General features: G+C 40.9%; 1 protein-coding gene across 1 annotated transcript in view; it reads right to left on the bottom strand.

Moving 5' to 3' along the window:
• The window catches only part of LOC114056146 (tyrosine 3-monooxygenase-like), a 31144-nt gene extending 10650 nt beyond the window's left edge, over positions 1-20494 (bottom strand). Inside the window, exons 1-9 of the mRNA XM_027881125.1 lie at positions 20180-20494; positions 19076-19250; positions 16452-16540; positions 13969-14036; positions 12724-12774; positions 8838-8983; positions 3347-3482; positions 2644-2713; positions 898-954 (exon numbers count right to left, since the gene is read on the bottom strand). Of these exons, the coding sequence (XP_027736926.1) occupies positions 898-954; positions 2644-2713; positions 3347-3482; positions 8838-8983; positions 12724-12774; positions 13969-14036; positions 16452-16540; positions 19076-19250; positions 20180-20377 (990 nt within the window). The 5' untranslated portion in view covers positions 20378-20494. The remainder of the gene's footprint in view (positions 1-897; positions 955-2643; positions 2714-3346; positions 3483-8837; positions 8984-12723; positions 12775-13968; positions 14037-16451; positions 16541-19075; positions 19251-20179) is intronic.
• Between the last annotated feature and the right edge of the window lie 1380 nt (positions 20495-21874).

Raw genomic sequence — 21874 nt, 5'->3', positions numbered from 1 at the left:
GACCCAGAGAGTGGAAATTGCAGTGGAAATGTGAACTGTCACTGTCATGGTGTCCTCACATCACCAGACCAGGACCTGGATGATGTCATGAAAAATTCAGCACTGGTACCTTTTGCTCTTCAAACTCCAAAAATAAGGCTAGTCTTACCTACTCCTGACCTAAGGATAGATTTGTGCAGATGGGTTTTAGGTGAGCAACAATCTCTTTCCTGAGTGGGGCTGTGGACTGGGAAAGGAACTTCAGGAGTCACATTTCCCTCCCATCCACTACCTTTTCTAAATGAATCTCACTCACCTGGGTGACAGTGAGGCCCCTCTCCTTCTCTGAAAAAGTCATCAAGACTGGTAAATGGCTGTCATTATTAGAAAAAAATCACTGGCCTCCAGAGGACTTTCAGAACAAGTTAAGATGGCAGTATAGGAGTTGTTTTGACAGATGTATATAGTCTAGTGACTCAGAACAGACAATATCTACTCTCAAATTGCTGTTAAGTGCTCACCTATTTTGTGGGATTAATGAATATGGGGTGAATCAAATTCTGATGGCTCTCTGCACCTTGTGTAGGAGAAAATTCAGGTATCATATTTGGTATCTAGTCTATTGGGTGAATCTGGAAAGTGAGTTGGGACCGTCCTGTGGTTGAAATTGTAAAAACTCAACTTAAGAAATATGTTCTTATAAAATCAAGAAGTGTGAGCATATCCTCAGGTGGAATTACATGCTTCTGGGCTCCTCCACAGGGACTCCAGCCCCTGCTCCAGAACCTTTCTAACCTGTGGAGGAGGAGCAGAAAATCTGACTGATGCTCCCATTCTGTAGTTAACCTGACACAAGAAGAGATATGCAGTGAATTGTTTGGCGTTTGCCTCCGATATTAAACTGCCATCTGTACTTACTGTGGCCAGTTTCTCAATCTCCGCTTCAGATGATCCAAGAGAAGCCAGTCCAATATCCTAAAGCAAGTAAGCAACAGGCAGTGTTACACTAGTGTGATTATTCAGCCCAAGGGAGAGAAAGAGGGGAAGGGGGAGGACTACATAATTTCTAGCATGAATAGCATGAACTAGTCATTGTTTTTGTCACCCAAAATGACCTTCTATGGCTTCCAGGATGCCTACCTCTCCCTCGCCCCCAGCTACATACCACTGGGAGCCACATTAGATGAGTGTTTAATTCTCAGTGTTCTCTGTGTAAAATTAACCATCTCTTGGCTTAATCCTAGACTGTCTATCCCAGGCAGAGATTTAGAGGGAAGCAAGAGAAGGAAGGACAACAAGGTGGGTTTTATCTTTGCCATTCCCTTTCTGTCTCTCAGTCCTTCTGACAGCCCTTATATGTGGGTCAGAACCGTTCAGGGAGGGTTCTGTTTACTTTCATATGTGCTCCCTGTTAAATGCTATTCTCACTATAGAAATCTGAAGATGTCTCTTTTCTGCTGTCCCAGAAGCCATATCATGCAGCAAACAAACAAAATTAGGGCATTTTTACCATTCATCATCTCATGTTGAATGGAATAAAAAAGAATTTTCATGGGGTGAATTTCAACTGTGAAAACACTTTGTGGGAAAAATAAAGTGAAATGTGAAAATTCACTTAATGTGATCCCATGTTGTATACTCTGTGTTATTGATGGGAAAAGAAGAAAATTGAAAGCTGTGAAATTGCTATAAACTTTTCTTTCTAATGTATCTTGAGTTCTGGTATTGAACTGAACTGGACGGGTTTCTTCCAGAATAAATTATAGAGGAATAGGATATTTAAAGTACTACTCTTCTGATTCTGATAATAACCAATATTTATGATCAAAAGGGTAACTGGCATGTATTCAAGTTGATACAACTGGAAACCACATTATGTGAGGTAAGCTGATTTTCTTTTCAAAATATTCTGACAGGAATCTACATCACGGTGCCCCTCTGATCTTATTGCCAGTTTCCACACTAGCCACTGATTGATAAGCCTGGACAGTGAGCTACCTTCTTCCCTCTGCTATGGTTTTGAGGAACATGCATAGTTCTGAAGTCCTTAATTATGCGAGGTCATTGAGTTCACTTGGGTCTGACACTGACTCCCCATACTAAATCTTCCCTTATTTTACAAAGAAGCTCTCTTTGCTTTTTGGAGTGTCCTCACCAGTGTGAGCAATGCTGTGAGAATCCGGTGAGTTGTAAAAGGAAAAACAGCTCTGATGAATGACATGGTGATGCACAAAGTTAAAGTCTCATGTGAGATAAAAACGTACATCCAGAGACAGAACCAGCCTGGAGGCTCAGCAGCTGTTGCTGTTTAGATTCATGTGGTGCAGGACAGGAAGCCAGGAGAGCAGCATAGTCAGTAAAGCTCCACCACCAGCACCACAGAGACACCCTTCTCCAGGGCTATTGACATAGCCCTCCCACACAGAGAAGTCCCACAAGCACTCCCTGCCCTTCCTTTTACACCATGTCCATAGGGAGCAGCACCACCACTCCCTTGGAGCAGACGTCTCCCAGAGTGCTGCTAGAGCACCACCACTGGAGGTCATGATTCAGGCACAGCCCAGTCTTAAAGTTGCATTTTATGGTAGACTGCAGGTATTTAAGGCACATTTGGCCTGCTATCCAGAGCAGTTTCTTGAATATCCAGTAGAACAAGCTTCTTACCTGTGAGAACTGGGCAAACTCCTTGTCAGCTAGCATGGGAACATGACCCAGTAACTCATGGCAGCAGTCTCTGAAAAATAAGTGACCTTCATGTCTATTAAAGGCTTCCTTTCCTGCACTTCATTAACTTCCCATAAAGAACTTTAGCCAACAGACCCCAAAGGGAGATAATCTGAGGGCTGCTCTGCAATGGATGCCTCCATACCTGTCCTGGCTCTACAAGGAGGGTGACAGAACACTCCCTTCTGCCATGGGAGCCAGCTGCCCCCTGCTACCTTGTCTACTGTCTCACTTGAGATGGCATGGGCACCAACCTTCTATGTCACAACATCTTTGAAAGGCCCCTGTTTTGTCCCAGCATACAACAAAAGCGTCTGTGTGAACTTGTAATTTCTCATGAAATGTAATTGCTGTTGTCTGGCCAGCACTTACTGGGAGAGTTTCACAGCAGGAAATCAAACCCCAGCAGATGGTAACTGAAGGCAGGATGAAAAGATTAAACCAGATATTCTCCAGTCTTTTCCTTCCCCAGACAACTTCCAAGAGAGACAGAGAACCACACCCTCTCATGCATGACTTCCCCTTCTAACTCACCAGCTACCAGTTTCTTAAATTGTTTCATTCTGTGGACTACTGGATAGAGCTCCAGGGCCATTCCCAACACATTCAGAAGGATGGGATTACTCCAGGGCATCGAACTTACGGTTCTGGGGAATGCATAGGAGAAGAGAAATGCCTTATATACTGTGTGCACTGGAAGACACGAAATGCCAGGCTGGCGAGGAAGTCACGAGCAGACAGGAGTCCTGCAGCTGGTCTCAGCTGGAAACCTGTTCTCTCTGCAATGGGAAGGGAGACCAAAGTTAGGCATTTCTAAGGTTAACTACCCTAGAAATAGGGACCTAATATGTCCCTTCACCAAGTATAGTAGGTAAGCCCTAGCTTATCGTTATTGGCTTACCCTGTACTGCTATGGGACTAGTTATTACAGCATCAAATCACTTAGCCATCCATCCTACATGCATTCACACAGCCATGATATGAGATATGGGAGTATTGCCTATCCCAGTTCACATTTTTAGCCATTTGCACACATTTATCTACTATTGTCCCACTCAGCAGTGGTGTGTCTGAGGTCACACATGATCCTTATGATCAAGCTGGGAACAGAATCTGCGTTTTCAGTTCTGGCTTGTCTATTTATTCTTGGATTATCTCTCTCACTTCTTGTATAGCACATGTAAAAGAAAAGCAGGAGTTAGACAAGTGACACACCCCATCCCTATTCTTGTCTGAGAGCACCTGGCTCTTCCCTGAGTCCAGGTTACTGTTTACCTCTCTCCTGAAAACTTTCTTCTTCCCTGCACTGAAACCCCTGGCACCTTGCATTGTTGAAGACAGAAGTAGGTGGATCATGGGTGTGCTCTAGTCAGGACAATTCTTCTGTTGCTCAGTTGGCCTAGTAACCCAGAGGTAGAATTGGAGCATACTAATCAACTTCATTTCCCTTTGTCAGTGCATGCTTCACATAACTAGCTGGGCACTGTCAAAACGTGCTATCAATTTTACCTTTCTGTTTGAAGTTCGTTAGAATGGGAACGTGCAGGAGAAAGAGGTGTGGGTCATTGTCAGAGATAAGGGTGTCCTGGAATCTGGCCCTTAGCCATTTAACATCAATCTCCATCAGTGCTTTAACTTGTTTTTCCCAGGTTTTTTTTTTGTTTGTTTGGTTGTTGTTTTTTTTTTTTTTTGTTGCTTTTTCCATGATGTTTGTCTAGAACTACAAAGCCTCCCAGTGATGTGATCGTACACATTTTGCTTTGCATGTGTCCATAGAACAGGACAGAAGAAGGCCACACTTTTACACTGGGATTCCAGCTTGTGCTACCAGTGTTACCACAGGACACCCTGAATTACTATGAAATGTCTGTGAGAGACGACTAACAAAATAACCAGTCTGATAGTCAACAGAACACACAATCTACATTTCCATGGGAAAGATGTTGGTGGTCTGCAAAGCTAAGAAAATTGGCAATCACTGCTTTCAAAGTGAGCCAATGATAATCTTTTGAAGTCCTATATTCAAAATCTGTGTTGCATTCTCAGCTCCCATAAATGACATTTTGTCTACTTTAAAGCACAAAACTACATTTTAAAAAAACCCAGAAATGGCTTTATTCTCCCTTCTCTACTCATATTCTATTGTGTCATGAAGCCTGGAACCTAATTTTTTTATGTAAACAAACAAAAAAAATCCCACCCCGAAACCAAGCCATTTACAAGATTTGTTTTCATTTGGTTTTTAATGTTTCTTTCAGAATTTCTTGTCTTACTCTATCAGGCTAGCTCTCATTAAAAAAGAAAAAAAAGTAGAGAGAGAAAGAAAAAAAAGAAAGGAAAAAGAATAAATTAAAAGTGACAAACATATGAAGCAGTAGACAAATGAGGGGACAGCAAGGAGTGCTTCTACCTGACATTGTGATGGGCTAGGTGGTGGGCATTTACCACAGTTTCCTTCTATTCCTCCACTGAACTCAAAGGTAATGGGTGCAGAACTGCCACAAAGCTGAATCAGAAGTGGTTTATTCTCCCTCCTCCTCAATTAAAAAAGCAAGGAGGTTGGGAAAATAGACTGGCAAAATGTCTAACTATGTCTCCTTAAGTACTGGCCAGCAACTGACACAAGAAGGGTAGGTAATCCCATGTTGCTGATGCCACACTTAACCAATCCAGAAGAATGTGAAAATCTCAGAATGTGGTCATCTTTCAGCTGAATTTTGAGTCTGAGTGAACTGAAAACTGCACTAGCTGAAAAATACGTTGTACAAAAACCAAGACCTAAGTAACTCAGTTTTGGAAAGACTATGAAAGAGTCTAGGGAAATTTATATTGTAGCATCCATGTTGGAGGAGCAGGAGGGAAAATGAAAATTACAGCCTATGTTCCCTGAGATGCCCTTTTAAATACAGGCCAGTGAATCAGTCTGCAATGGAACAGACTTGGCCAGTTGCCTTGAAAAGCCATAGGAATAAGTTATCTGGTGAAGGTAACATCTGCAAAATCTGAACTTCTATTTCATTACTGCACAATAAAACCAGCAATCAGTAGAAAATTGGGGGTGTGGCTGCTGCACAAAGATCTGTGAAATCAAAATGAGTTGAAGACAAGGTCTTGAGTACTTGACCTAAACTGATCTGCAAGGCTTAATTCTTGGCCTAAAAACTGGTGTATAGAGGCAGCCTGTGCATTGTAGTATGAGTTTGCTTGAGTTCACTGGCTGTAATCTCTTCCAGCTGCGGAGGACAATGACTGCCTAAATCCAAACATCTTTCCTAGAAAGAAAGATGTGCCTAGGTTCATCTACTTAACCCTTTAGAAAAATACTTGCCATGTTAAATGGTCACACTGTTGACCATTTAAATCCCTTTTAAGTAATTGTGAAATATTTATGAGGTACAGTTCATTTCTGTTCAAACCAATGTCACTAACAGTCAGGTAACACTAGAGGGATCTTGTATTAAAGTCAAAAGCAATTGCTTTCCTAGGTTCACAGATATTGCTAAGTAAAAGAGAAGATGAAAGTTTATCTGGCTGCCTAGGATGGTTATAACATGATCACTTTCTCTCCTCTGTATCCCTTCCTCTCTATCTCTCTCTCGTTCTCTCTCTCTTTCTCTCCATCCCTGTAGTTTATTATTCTCAAAGCTGTTCCAGTGGAGGTTTAGAATGGAAGTGTTTCTTCATCAACAGAGTGGACAAACTGGAATAGGCTTCCTAGAAAAGTGATTAATGCCCCAAGTCTGTCAGTGTTTTATTAAAGTCAATGCCCTTAATGACGTGCTTTAACTTTTGGTCAGCCCTGAATTGGTCTCGCAGTTGGACAAAATGATCACTGCAGATTCCTTCCCACTGAAATATTCTATTCTATTCTATTCTATTCTATTCTATTCTATTCTATTCTATTCTATTCTATTCTATTCTATTCTATTCTATTCTATTCTATTTAAATCTTATCATCACACATGCTAAATAATATTCCAGTCCTTTGAGGCAGTATTTAGCAAAGATACATGCTGGGATTTATGTCTAAATGGGAAAATGGGACAGTTCAGAGCTCACCAGTGACAGGAGGATCTGTTCTACGCATCTTCACATAGGTTGTAATTGAAGTATGTGCACTATATGGCAAGGACTTTTGAGAGACATGTCACAGCCTATAGTTTGATTAAGATATGGTTGGTTGAGCACTGCACAACGAACACAGGAAAGAGGCTAAGCACACAGTTGATTGATGACTTGTGAAAGAGAAAAAATTCTGGTCTTGCTAACTCTGGTGGCAAAAGCCAACAAAATTAGTAATAAATCACTACTTACAACTCCTTATAAATCATATGCTTCACCCAGTGGCTACTTGGCATGAGATTGTCTTTAGCACAGACTTTTAGACCTTGCAGATGCTTCTGATTCAGACTGTTTGTTGCAAAGGAGCCTTGAAACCATGTCAATATTCATGCTAGTCTAGAAACTATTCTACATCATGATATGACCTTATTAGAAGAAAGCTAGGTAAGATATCTGTTCAAAACCCCACATAATGGGAATAAAATAGTTTCCTCACTCTTAATTGTGTCTAACTGTTAACACAACTCTTTTAAACAAAATTTTCAGAATTGCTGCCTTTTTTTTTTTTTTTTTTTTTTTTTTTTTTTTTTTTTTTTTTTTTTTTTTGCAGATGACAACTTGTATGACACAGAAAAAATTTAGAACCAGAACCTACAGAAGAAGCGAGCAATCCAGGCAATCAAATCCTGTCAACCAACACGAATAATGCAAATAGTATTATGACTGGATAGTCTTACATTACTCTAAATTCTCCCACTTTGAAATCATCTATCTCACTTAAAGAATATGAATATCTGTGGTAAGCAGATTAGGATCCCATGATTTCCAGAGCTCCCTGCTCTCACCTACTGTGTAAATGAAAAGCAATGAGATCAACTACTTCATGAGAAAAAATATTAATCATCCCAGTTACTCTAGGACGGGAGTAAGGTGAACACCTGAATAGAAGGGAAAACATATGAGAAAATACATAATGTATACACAGAAAAATTCCTACAGCTGGGTGCGAAGGTGCTCATGGGAGATGCTTTTCATATGGCAACCCTCCCCTCCCTTACACTAGAAGTACAATTAAAGCCTTGTCATTGAATAGCTTAATCTTCTCTAAAACCCACATCTTAGAAAACTCTTCAGTAACAGAAAATTTATTCAAGCTTACCAGCATCCCCTGCTGTTATATGGAGCAGGTCACTTGACCTCCTGAATATTATGTTTAAATGCAATTTATTTAAAGTTAAGCCATATTTTTTATTATTTATTTCATCATAGTGATTAGCTGCCTTGTCTCTAGCACATCTTCTTTTCACTGAGAAGGAGCCAAGCAGGTTTTAAAGATAACCTCTCTTTAGCCAGTCTTGACAATCAAGTGATTCACACAGAGCACCTGGCCTTGGGCATCTATGCAGCCTGTAGCCTCACAAAAATAATGCAAGCTCCCTTCCTCTTCTGCTCTTTGCTAGTCAGACCCCAGGTAACAGCAAGCAGGTCAGCCTAGCAACCTTGTGTGTCCTTTGATCTAAGGTCACTTCTTTATGCCACCACTGCCTTTGGTAGGTACCACAGAGGTCAGAGGTGCTGTGGAGACAGAAAGAAGCAGAGCTTCTTTCAAAGCAGCTGCTGATTGACCAGCAGGATCACCTGGAAATAATTTTCTCTGGCACCCATTGCTATCCTGTCTCACGCATTGGAAAAAAGATATACTTGAGAGGTATGCACCTGTACTTGTCTTTGGCTCTTACTAGCAGCATGGCTTTTAGAAGCATAAAACACAGCCAAAAGCGTAAAAAAGCCCTGTGTGTGTAAGTCACGCTGAGCAGTGTGCAGCTGTGACTGTACTGCTGCTAGCCCTGGGATCAACCAGTTAGTGCCACATCAACTGCAGCCACTCACAAACCTACTTACCATTTGCCTGGTACGAATGTCCTGTGCTACAGCTCATCTTGCACGAGGGAATGTTATAGCTAATCCACTCCACACACCAGCTTGTGTCCTAGGAGGTGGTTTGTGGGTGTATGTGGAGCACAGATATATTCAGGAAACCCTGGAATAAACCATGGTTTATAATGACTAACCTTTTAAAAATCTGGAGACATCCTGAAGTTGAGGTATGTTATCTTCTTGATAGCCACAGTACTTCTCCAGCTGCTGGAAAGCATCCAGGTACTGTGTACAGGCGTGAGTGGGGTAAAGGCTTCTCAGCTTCCTGTAGACTTCTCTCCTGAAAAGCAAAAACTATATGGCATGACCCACCTTAATAAAGCAGTATGTCCTGTCTACAGATCCAGGGAGGTCCAAAACCCCAGTACATGTCATGGTCTAAAAATTTGCATTTGGAACACCTGGTGCTTGGAAGCTGATGAGTGGGTGGATGTAACAAACCAGAAGGGGTTTTTGTTTCACTTTTCCTTCAGCAAGTGGATTCTGTTCAGAAAATCATTTTTATGGCTTTCTACACTCTCCTTTAATGTAACAGAACTCTAATTCCAAGACAGAAGTGTTTTTTGCTTCTTGCTCAGGATGTCTTGGAGGTACCAGAGAAATCCCAGGGAGAGAGCTGAGCCTGTGACAGTTTGTTGTTCAGTTTAAGAATGGAATGCATCACATATTCCCTCCCTCTCTGCCTTGGGGTAAAACTTGAAATGCTGGTCCCTCTTTCTCCATGCAGAGGCCTAGCCTATATTTGTCACTTTCAAACCTTCTCCTTACATAGCACATCTTCTGATACTGAAGAGTAGTATCTGGACAGGCAAAGAGATTATACTTTTGCAGTTCAAAATACCTGGCACAGGCTATGCATTTCAAAGATATACCAGTTTATTGAAGCATTTAGCCCATTATACAAAAAGAGACAAGCTGAGGAGAAATATATATAACCAGATTTGGGCACGGGCTTTAAGTTCGTCCAAAACTTAGTGGTGCTTGGATTTAGAGCTGTGATTTGGAATATATTTAGCTCTTGAAAAATAAACAAGTAGTGATAGGATGGCAAAGAACCTTATAGAAATAGTTATTTTTGTTCACACATGGCCCTAGGGTGTTAGCAACTTTATAAACATTGTTTTATGAAAATTGAGATCATTCTTGGAAATGCTGGCTACGGGAAATGACCTTTTGTTGTTTTTGTATTGTTGGGGGTTTTTTTGTGATGCTGTTGTTGCTATGGAGGTGATAGCCAGTCCCTGGTAATAGTTCTCTTAATTTGTATGAATGTCTTACATGGTGTGGGAGTAATGAACCAGAAGTAAGGCTGGGGAGGAAAACCCCCTTAATTTAAAAGAACAGAGTGGAACAGTGGCTGCTGTCGCTATTTTAAAAACCACAGGAGACTGGGTCATTTCCATGGAAGAATTAGGAAAAAATGAGGACTAAAGTTCAAGTGTTGCCCTGGCTTATTTCCTCACAGAACACTACTGACTTCAGTGGGATTTCATGGGATTTGAACCAGTATACAGTTCAAACCCAGACCGGAGTCTAGAGAGAGCAGCCTTGTTTACACTTCGGCACATATGGTCCCTTTTATCCAAGTGTCATTCTACTGTGTGTCCAAACACTGACTACCACAGAAATGTAGGCAGTCTCAGAGACTGGTGATGAATTATCCAAAGCTAAGTCTTCCTCCTCTCTAAGTTCCTCTAAGGCAATCATCTAAGTACGCTCCAAAGTCAAGAGAGCAGCAAATATTTCCAGACAATGATTTAGCTCGCCCTAATGTAGTCTCTCAAATACTTGTAATGCCTACTGTAAGAAGGTACTATCACTCAAAGGACCATTAAGCTGCTACTTGATGGTACTTCAGTTCAGAGAAGGCAAGAGGAACTGGTGAAAGCACAGTCTATGAAGTACTCTTGAAAGGAGCCTCATAATGAAGCATGATGTCAGCCACTGGAAAGACTTTAAAGGCAATAACCTTGTTTAACATAAATTTCATCACTCTTTTAGAAAAAAAAGCGGCACAGTTCAGCTTTATTATGAAGATGTGACAGGTGCATCCCCGTAGTTTTGTCCTGAATTCTCCATTTTTCTTATACAGCTGTTACCCATAAGATGTCTTCTATGACTACTTAGTTTCAAGACCTTCCAAGAAGTTGCTTTGAAAACAAAAACTCAGATCATCTGTACCCTCTGTTTTCTGAAAGTCGTATTTCTTCACTAGATTAGTTTTCATTTTTATAACCGTGTTGCTACAAACTGAAGGCATCCAACAACTCGTCAGAGTGACACCAAGGGAATTTAGTCTGTGCTACAAATTTCCTGTTCAATTGCATAGTGCTCAATTAAGTTGTGCTGTAATGCAGCCTGACCTCAGGGCACAGCCTCAGGGGGCTGTGAGAACAATTGGGAACTCCAATTTTGGAAACAGCTTTACATAACAAGACAACCTGGGTTGCTGAGGCCTGGCTGTATGGGGAAATGGGCAGATACTCCTTTGAAGGTCTATTTAGTTACCACAATGGGTCTAATTCTAGGTGGAGAAGAGCTTGAATGACGAAGGTTGGCAAAAAAAAGACAAAAACAGGAAAGAACACAAAATTAAATTTTCTTAAAAATTACATTCCCACACACCATTCTATGCCAAGGTTGTTGGCTGGTGGTAGCAATCATGAACATGACACCGACCATCAATCTTTGACTATTGAAAAATGCTATAAAAAGCTATTTGAGCTTAATAAAAATGTGACCTCCTGGATGAGTTGGATGCAAGCTTTATGTGTGGTTGTGGATTTCTATGGCACAGTAGCTTTTATTTAAAATAAAGTAAGCATTGAAAACAATGGGATGGAAGCATGGTTGAGGTTCTGGCAAGAGACATCTAGTCTATGGATTTAATTTCTGGCCTTGAAATAAACTTTGCATATAATTTTGGGCAAATCACTTAAGCTCTAGTGTTTTCAGTTGCACATTTATAAAATGTGGTCTTCATTCTTCCTTTCCCCCACCTTTAGGCTGTCTTTCCATTTAAATTGTAAACTTTTCTGAACAATGTGGCACCTTGCACAATGGCAGGACTCTGCTTTTAGTTGAGATGGTTTTTATTTATTTATGGTTTGTAGCATCATACAAATGTGTAATTATTACTGCTTACTGAGATTTGTTAGTTAGTGGGAGAAAGAGGAAAGAGAGGGATGTGAAATAAGGACTTTGCTTTCTTTCAAATCTGCCACATACTTCACATAACATTTACAAATATACTTTGAATTGACCTAATTTTCTTTTAGTTCTCTGGTGGGTCTTTGGGTTGTGGGTTTGGGGTCGGGTTTTTTTATGTTTTGGTGTGGTTTTTTGGTTTGGTTTGGGTTGGGTTTTTTTTTGGTTTTTGGGGAGTTTTTTGAGTGGCGAGAAACAAAGCTCCAGTGATGAAATGCTGCACCCTTGTAAAAATCTTGCCATCATTTCATATGTTATCAAAGTCCCTTGTACAGTGTAAATAAAGTATCCTGGAAGTGTAATCCAGAATGTACCTTCATTTCAAGAGAATTATAAGTATTCATGTTAACATGAATAAATACCTGAAGGAGAACAAGCGAAGCTCCTCTGTTCAGTGACTATTGAATAAGCCACATACTGTGAGTAAACTTCCATACTGCTGGTGGGCATTTTTCCTGGTAACAGTTTTAGAAAGGTGATATTTCTGGAAGCATACTAGCTGTGGTAGATTCTAGGCCATTTAGAAGTTACGCTATAGGCTCCAGGTGTTTTCTGGGTTCTGATATTTTGATGGGATCAGCAGGCTGGAAGAAGGTCAGGAAAATTCATTTTGCCCTAGAAAGTGAACAGTTAAGACCAGCCCTGAGAAGGGCTTTCTGCAAAGCAAATGACCAAAAGATGACTTTTAACTAAGGAGTAAAATATGAGATGGATAAATACAGTCTCAAGACGTTATAACTGTCTCACATTGCATGTCTTTCCTGGGACTGCAGTGGAATGGTCCAAGAGTTGGACCCTAAGTAGCAAACTCACCAAGTTGCAGTCTCCTGTGCTGTGTACTCGATGTGAGGCAAAGGGTCTCCCCTGAAATGAAGAGAACAAATAAGACGAGTCTAACGAAGGTCAGTTTCCAGGTATAATATCCCACAGCATGGATATTTGTTGTAATGAAGACAGAAACAGCAAAATAGTAAATAATTAACAACTTATTTGTCTTGGTAGGCTCTAATGTGTGCACTGTCTCCTCTGTTACAATGTGGGGAAGAAACAGAGGGACATGGTGAGAAAGGGAGCTGTGTTCTGCTTTACAGAAGGAATAAGAGACCCTCAGGCTTTCTCTTACCTCTGCTGAAGGTAATCCACCAGCCAAAATGCAGTGTGTGCGTGGAGGGTCCATCCCTGGAGGATGTCATCAGCACAGTACCATCACAGAGAAGGATTCATAAACTCATTAGCAGAGAGCTGCCCAGGCATAGACTGTGTGTTTATCACTGACTTATCTGACAAGTGGTCTTCCCTCCTCTTCCTCACTGTTGCTTTTTCAGTAGCTCTTAGTCTGTTCAGTGTCTACTTTTGTGCAGAACACTTTTTGTGCTGTTCTGAGCTGTGCTGGCTGTGATATTTGATAGCGGAGAGAAAACCGTGCTCAAATAGAAGTCTCACAAGACTTGGGAGATTTCACCAGTTCTTGGACACCGCAAGGCTGGTAATCTACAACCAGTTCTACCTATACATTTGATTTACTCTGTCAGACAGAGGTGTAATTCTTGTGAAAGTTTGTTTAGACATAAAGGTAGAAATATTTTCAATCACCTACATGAGAACTGAGAGGTTTTTAAGGATTTAGGTAGCTAATGTGCATAGACAGGCATTTAGTAAAACAACAAAAACAGTAAGTTGCTTTTCATTGTCAAAAATATGTTCCTAAATATTTTTCATTGTATTTCCTTGAAAAAGATTAACCTTAGCTCATACGCTAGTCCTGAAAAGAACTGCAGAATTGAAAATAAAGAGTCATATTGAAATCACTTCTGCTAAGACAAAATGCAGCCCTGAAGGAGATATGAATGAGATTTTAAGATTTTTATCTTAAGATAAAACATTTGCTGTGTCGTGACAAAAGTCTATTTCACATGGAGTGAAAACTTTTGTGGCTGAGCTTTGTTCTCTTAAAAAGTGTCCCCACTGATACACTGACAAAAGATTATATCTGATATTTCTTGCACATGAAGTCGGAAAGCATGCACTGAACTCTCCCTTCAGCAATCTTGTACTTACCCTCTGTAGTTTAAGGCAAGATCAGCAAAGAATGCCCTCCGTTTCTTATACTCCAGGTCACCAAATCCCTGTGTTAGAAAATAATTTGAAAAAAATTTTACATTAAGAGAGATTTGTGGTCATAAATAAATGTGCTAAAAGAGGCACTCAGAAAAACTAGGCCTCGAATAGATTGTTTTCTCTGAGGCAATGAATCTTGAGCCTTCTGAACAGGGTAAGCCAAAGTCTGCAATAAGTTATATCTGTGACATTTTGATGAAAATTTGCAGGCTGTGGGTAAAAAGGTAAGTAACATGGGTGGGTGGGAAGATTTTGGAGTTTATAAACACTTCATTACAGACCATTACACGCTTACCATCAAATTTAGATGCAAATCACATTAAAAATGGGATAGAGGGGTATTGCTTATATTGCTTATATACTGAGGAAGAGTTGAATCTGAATCCTTTCTTTCCTTTGCTAAGTGTGAAGGTTGCAATAAACGGCTGTGATGGACATGATGGTACCAAGCCTAACCAACTCTCCAGAGAAAGTATAGTGCACCTGCCCTGTGCTTTGGGCAAAGAACAGGCCTTCACTGGCTAGAAATTATTAGAACCACCACTAGGTGTGTAGGAAGTACAAGCTGAGCACTCAGTTGCCCCTTGCCCATTTATTACTATGTTATGATAGAGATAGATTCAGTGGTATCTGTTTAAAGGGGAAGTTTACCCATTAAATACCAGAGTTTTCTTTCTGCTCCTTCAGTGCTTAAATTTAAGCAAACTTTGCCAGCTATTGAATATGAATAGAGCTGTGGAATCATGTTCCTTTTAACTTTACATCATTCATAATAGGAATTAAATCTGAAATCTGGAACTGTACACTAGTATAGCTCATAAAACAGCGTTGATCAGCATCACTGTGCAAATATTTATGATTCTAAACTATTCAGAATTTACTGGAATCACTTTTCATACTACAAGCCAAATATGTCCCTTGGGTTTATTCACATAATTTTCAGTGCATCAATAATACTAGTAACACTGCAGTTAATGAGTATTGTGTGCGTGAATCTGAGGAAAGAGCTGGATCCTGAGAGTGTGTTTATTTTGTCGTGTTAGGGATAACATGTTCATTCAGATGCTGCTGTAACAAGTCCGTTCAAAACACATGAAGAGCCATTGGGACAGACTCAACATAATTGCTGTGACAGCTTAGCTTTGTCCCTGCTGTTCCAAGGGGTCTGTACCCACCCTCTGAGCAGCAGGAGCCTCTCTGGGAGACCACTGCAGCCAGTATCAGGGTGCTCCAGAAATTGGTGTCCAGTGGCATCAGTTTGATTTTTTTGGCCATTAAAGAGAGAGTAAAGAACAAAACAAACCTGTGCATATAGACAGCCCAAAACGTATACATTGATAGCAAATGTATTCACAAAATCTTTCCTGAGCTACCTTTACCTCAGCTTATTTGGTATTTCCTCCAACCTGTACATTTTTGAGCCTCGCATAGTAAATCAGCCCACATTATGCTCTCTCCTTCCACAGACAAGTGGTGTTCAGTGCCTGGTCTTCAGTGCTCACACCTTCTCTTTGGCAAAATAGGAGGGGAACTTAATCCAATTCAAAGAATTCCCAGTGTGTGTTCATTCATCTAATGAGAAACAACCTCAGAGCTACCTCAGGAAAATGGCAAAAACTTGGACTGTTTCTATCAGAAAGATACGAGGAAGAATGAAAGATGTCCTGGTTAAGGAGGATATGAAGCTCTCCTAGAGGATTACAATTTAATAAGTGATTTTCAAAAGTAGATGAGACACTTGTAGACTTAAAAAAGTTTTCTTTTGTATTACACATAAATGTATGCAATACACAACATAACATTGTGTATGTTAATGATAGGACCTAAATAGAATTCAGGCACACAGAGAAGGGAATGACAAAATCTTTCTTGTAGATTCTGTTGGCATCCATACAAATTTTTTTCCCACATTTTTCAACGCAAAGTATGTGCTTTTTTTCTCTGTCATGCATCACTTCTATGTGATGCTTGACGGAACACAATGCTTCTGGACCTACTTTCTCAATTTGCAAATGGCCCTTTGGAGCCTGTTTTGTGTCTGCACATAACTCATATCTCATCTGTACTAAAGCTGGAAAATTTTGCTGAGAAACAAATGTTTGTTTGTTCCCAGTATTTTGCTTTACTGGTGTTATCACTAGAGCAGGACTCTACAGTGCATTTTTCCTCTTTGTTCTCTTAGAGTTTGTGCTTATGGTGAGGCTGAGAGTATACACACAAAGCCTGTGAGTAAAAGCCTTTTTGTGGTCCACTCATGTAGGGACTCATGCAGTCTCTAAATTCACTGAATATCAGCCTTTATCTGTCCCTTTATTTTTTCTGTTCTTTCCTAGGTTTTTCTTTACTCCTTAAACTTCCTTAAAAAAGTCTCCCCACAGAGAACTTCTGTTTTAAAAATGAGACAACAGTAATGTCAAACTTACAGGGTGACCATGGTCCAAACTGGGATCATACTTAGTGATCAGATGGTGACACTTGTCCAGATCTTGGATTTTTCTAGGGAACCAGGGTACTAGAGAAAAAAGCAGGAGGAGTTAAATGAGACAGGATCAAATATTTTTTAGAAGACACATAAAATAAAAGTTGTGCTGAAGACTACAAGCTTTCTTTTCATCATTATCTAAGAATATTCATATTAACATGTCACCATAGTTGTCATACACGCCACTAGTTGACTTTGCTGACCGAAGTGGAAGGCTAGATGAAAAATTATCTGAAATTAGCTTGCAGTGATACTTTCTTAGTTTTAATTGGTAAAGGCAATTTTTAAAGACAAAACCACTTTTGTTTTAAGAGCAAATGTTCTGTTTGACAGAGGACAACAAATTTATTTCTATATTTTGATCTTGTCTAAAAAGTAGTCTCACATTTTCATACCTTTAAAAATGAAACAATATTTTTAAAAGGCAAACATGAAATTTCTAAAATTCCTAGAAATAAAACAGGTCAAGAAGTATCCCAACTTCAAGTTTTTTCCTTTTGGCTTTTTTTTTTTTTTTTTTTTTTTTTTTTTTTTTTTTTTTTTTTTTTTTTTTTTTTTTTTTTTTTTTTTTTTTTTTTTTTTTTTTTTTACATTATTCTAGCTTTAGTTGAATTTTCAAACACCTTCTTTCCCATGAAGCAGGGACCTTTTCCAGTGACTAAAATAAAAATAAAGTTTGATCATTTTAATATAAGTGCCAGCATTTACAGCCAATGAACTGAAAAAAGTACTGAAAAAAGACAAGACCTCACTTTCTGAGGTCAGACTGAGACTGGAATCAGAGTTTCTCTGTTACAGCTGAGAAAGGTCTATTTGGGGTTACCTTAATCTGCCACTTGACAAGACACCAGATACCTCTGTACTTAACGGTATTTTTAACTATTGCCATATTATATTATACCCAGGCACAACCAGTTCAGAAAGGTATAAAGCTACAAATACACACTGAGGTTTGGGAAATTCCAGCTCTTCCATGCATTATGGCCAATTCTATGGGAAGAAGGAAAAAATACTAATCTGACAGATGTCTTATGTATGCCTAGAGTTTTTTTTCTGAGCCTTTGTCTCTGGCTGTACCAATGGCTCTGTATGCAAAATTATCATCCTGCCGTCTATAGTCATATCTCCTCAAAACCTGCACCTGCTCATATCTCCTCCATTCCATGTCCCCATACTAATCTTGCCTATTCCTGCTGGAACTAGACATAAACACACCTGTTTTTAACAGTCCCTTCTTTTGATTGTAGTTCCTGGTCCTGGTATATCTGAAACCTCTCAAGTCACAGGGAAATCCTAAAGAAATGCTTCTTCATCTCCACAACCCTCTTTGGCTCTCTAGTTTCCCTGATAATAGCAGTGCCCCTTTGATACCCCCTCAGTCCCAAGAGTACAGCTTGCCATGGGCTGTCTCTTACCATTAGCCTGAAGGTGAATTTCAAATACCCAAGATGCCCAAACAAGACTGTATTAGTAAAAAGTGCTCTGGAGATATCTGTCTGGCCCTGCCAAGGGTGGGAAACCCCACAGTAATTCTGTATTCAGAGAACACAACTTGTGAGCTGGACCCTCAGCCTTCTCATCTGCCAGGGACAACTCTGTCATCCTCAGAATTGTATTAAAGGTCTCTTAGCAGCTTGCTGTATTTACCCATCCCCTACCTGCCTCTAAACAGGAAAAATGCCCATCTGCCTCTGGCAAACTCATTTCACATTCTGATGACTGGTAGGGATAGTGGAGTAAGCACTTGTTACTCCAGCACTCTGCCAGGTGAAAGACTGTCCCTGAAGTGTAACCTGTGAAGCTGCACAACCTCCAAACCTCCAAGCGTTTCATGTGCTTGGGAAAATGCATGATGCCCTGTTAGCACAGATAAGGCAGCAGGTCTGTTCTCTTCAAGAAACTCATTCCCTGTTTCTCCCACCCTGGCCAGTACCTTCTGGTACCTGGCCAGACTTTCTGTTGGCCCTTTCCCTTTTGCACTCAACGAGCCTCTCACAGCTTGTTGCATTTAGCTCTTTCCAGTGAAGAAGCAATCTACCTCCAAACAGTCCTGCTGGACACAGACAGCAGAAGCCAGGACAACATAAACAGGCATAAACTGATTTTATCAAAACCAATGCAGTACACTACAAGCAAATGAAACATTCAGACCCTTTGCTATGTCACTGCATCCCCATCAAGTGTATGTGTTTGTCTTGAAGCAGTCAGTTCTCTGCACACAATCTCTCTCACACAATCTCTGCAATCTCTCTGCACAGTCTCTCTCAGTTCTCAGCACATAATCTTCCTGTCATTGAGCAGATTCTGATTTCTCCTCAGTTTTGGTTGGCTGCTCTCTCCTTCTCATCTCCCCTTTCACTGGAACACTTTTTTCACCTCAGTTCCACTGGCTAGGATGAAGTGCCTCTCATTCTGCAGCAGTGGGAATGGAAAACAGTCAGGCAGTGACAAAAAATGAATGCACACTCACCTGCTTACCAGAGAAATTAAATTACTATTAAGAAGCTGAAGATAAATCTGAAGAACTTCATCCAAAAGAATGGCACTAACAGATGCATTTCTTACCTTTGTCTTCTCTGCTGGTTTTCACATCATCTGCTACTCTCTTTAGGGAGGTGATAAGGATACTAACATCAGCACTGTGAACTTCACATTCAACGAAAATGTCAAGATCATCAGCAGACTTCTCAGGCTTTTTGGCTCGTCGGGTTTCAAAATGATACATCTGAGTTTCAAACATCTGCAAGAGCAAAATATTCATATGATGAAGCTTCTCGAAATCCAGCTTCTGAAAATCCATGTAAGTCTACATACATTTCCATGATGTTTTTAAAGGTGACTAAAAGAGGTGTTAATAAGAAGTGCATGTCAAGCAAAGAGGTCCAATAATATTTGGTTTAGAAAGAGCTAAATACAGGCAGTGCTAAAAATTAAACACTGTGAAGTTGGGTAGAGATAGATGAAGATGAAAATGAGATAGTGTTGACTAGAATTTTATCTGTACTGAAATTGTAAATGAGTGGCTGGGTAACTCTTAAAATCCTGGCAGCATGAAAGCTGATCTATTGATGTATAATAGCACCATAATCATTAAATAATGGTGAACTATTAAAAATAAGTAATAAATACAATACTTTTCTTTTGCATTATTCAGTTTCCCAAATGAAAGTGAGCACCTGGTAGGGGTACTTCAACTGCCCAGACTACATAATGCCTATGTGTTTTACAGCTTTTGTACTCTTTTTATCTCCTGCCAAATATGCAGAGAAAATTCATTGGCTTCTAACATCCCCACAGTGCACCCATCTGCTGGCCACCACAACTGCTAGAAAGAAATAATAGCTTGGTATCTGCTCCAAACTACCCTTACATAAAATGTTGATTCTTCTAAAGTACTGTATGCCCAGATACTCCCTCCCTCCAGAGCACTCTTCCTCTTCACCTGTGAGACCGGATAACTTCTCTCAGCAGCTGTAGCAAAACTGGGACAATGAGAAAAGGGGGAAGGCAGGAGTTATAAGTCAGGGGGTCATAAGGGAGTCATAAGGGAGGCATAAGTCAGGCAGAGAGCAGAAGAGTGAGAGAGGGAGAGATGCAGAGTGGGAGACATGAAAGCAGTAGGAGCAGAGGAGAGGGCTCAGCGAAGGAAGTGAATGGTGAGTTCTGTACCTCAAAGACTTTGGCTGCCTTAGAGAGCTCAGTCTTCCTCACATTGAAGAGAGTGAGGGCCAGGATGAGAGTGGCTCTGTCATCCTCCCTGTTGGAGTCCAGGCTGCCTTGGATGTTCAATGACTCTATGCCACACACCTCCTTCTCCTTGATGGCCTCTTCTTTTGGGCCTGAGATGCCCACCAAGTCAGTCTTCATTGAGAGATAGGGGAGTGGATGTTAACTGAAAACTGCCTGAGGGTGTGAATGCTTTCCCCAGAGAAACAGCCTGGGGAATCGATGGGACTGAAGAGGCAGTGTCTATGTGGTTGGTGAGATCAGAGCTGCCAGACAGCAGTGAGGCAAGCTGGTTTCTACTGTGTTAGGTGTAGGTACATTTATGTTGGCCATGCCAGACACATCAAGGGAAACCGCCTGCGTAGGATGTGCGCAAGAGCCCAAGATAACCCTCCTCCTCTGGGTAACTTCAAAGTGCTGTCCCAAGCTGTTCAGTCCTTGAGATGGACTTCTTTGTAGAGAAGCAATTAGCCTGAGTTTCATTTACATCTTCCAGTCTGGACTGCCCTGCGCTATGTATCTGAGTTTGTTCTTCCACCCCACTCTCTCTTACTTCACTGCATGGAGCCCTCTCTGCATGGTCCATACCTTCTGTGAAATAATGGGCTCTTCCCCCAAACCCTAGCCCAACTGAAGTGTTGTCACCTCTGCACTGACACAATTGTGGAAGTGACAGAGAGACCTCATCCAGAATCAGAGTTTGTTGTCTACTTATGAGCTTTTCTTGACCTCAGGATCTGAACCTTTTCTACCCTAGCCCTACAAGGGATAAGTGCTGCCTTCCAGGTTAGGTACCCCTGTTGGAACTTGGTTTTGTCATGATTTTATCTCCAGTGAAATAGACTCACAGGTGTAGGGCAAGCTCCAAGGGGATTCAGCTCTGTTCTGACAGGGTATGTTTTCCCTTCCCTAACACCTGACATCAACAAATCTGTTTCTGGATATGAGTACCTATATCTTCATACTCCAAGTTACAGTGTGCCAGACCTCCTGTGAAAATCATCTTGCAGGTCCAGAGATAAGACCACACCTCTGTCCTGCTTTTGAGATGGAGCAATTTTTTATGTGCTCCCTAGCTTATCCTGGCTTGGTCAACCCCCCAGGTGCTGTAGCGCTCTTGCCTTCTGCCTGGCCTGGGAAGATAAAGAGAGTACAACAAAATTTTGGTCTCCAGGGACCATGACAGCACCATGTTTCCCCTTGGCCCAAGACAGAGCACCGGGAAGGTCTTGATTTCCCCATCTATTGCCTAGCTGACAGGCAAATCCAAGGTGAAATTTGCAGCACCATGCCCAGGAGCATGTCTCGGCATCCTGAGGAACACCCTTGGGCAGTGCAGCTTTTGCAGGGTGTGGTGAGTGCCAGCCTGGGAGGGGGTTGAAAGGCAGATGCAAACTGAATGAGTTGGTCGGAGAAGAAATGGGCTTTAAGGGGGAAAAAAGTTCTTCCCACTCTCACATTCCCCCAGCAGTGGTGGCAAGGCTGGGCACAGGAGAAGCTGAGCTGAGTCTGATTATCTGAGTCAAAGCTAGGCCTTCTCTGTGAAGAGCTGATGCACGCATCCCACATCCAAATCATAGGCATGGCACAAACAGCAAATGGCACAAGGTCTCCTACTCCAGCTCCATGTGGATATGT

This window comes from Empidonax traillii, unplaced genomic scaffold (assembly GCF_003031625.1).
Source record: "Empidonax traillii isolate 1590-97213 ecotype Southwest subspecies unplaced genomic scaffold, ASM303162v1 scaffold84:size2688230, whole genome shotgun sequence".
Lineage (NCBI taxonomy): Eukaryota > Metazoa > Chordata > Aves > Passeriformes > Tyrannidae > Empidonax > Empidonax traillii.
The sequence above is the reverse complement of the archived record's forward strand: the minus strand, read 5'-3'. Positions and strand labels throughout refer to the sequence as shown.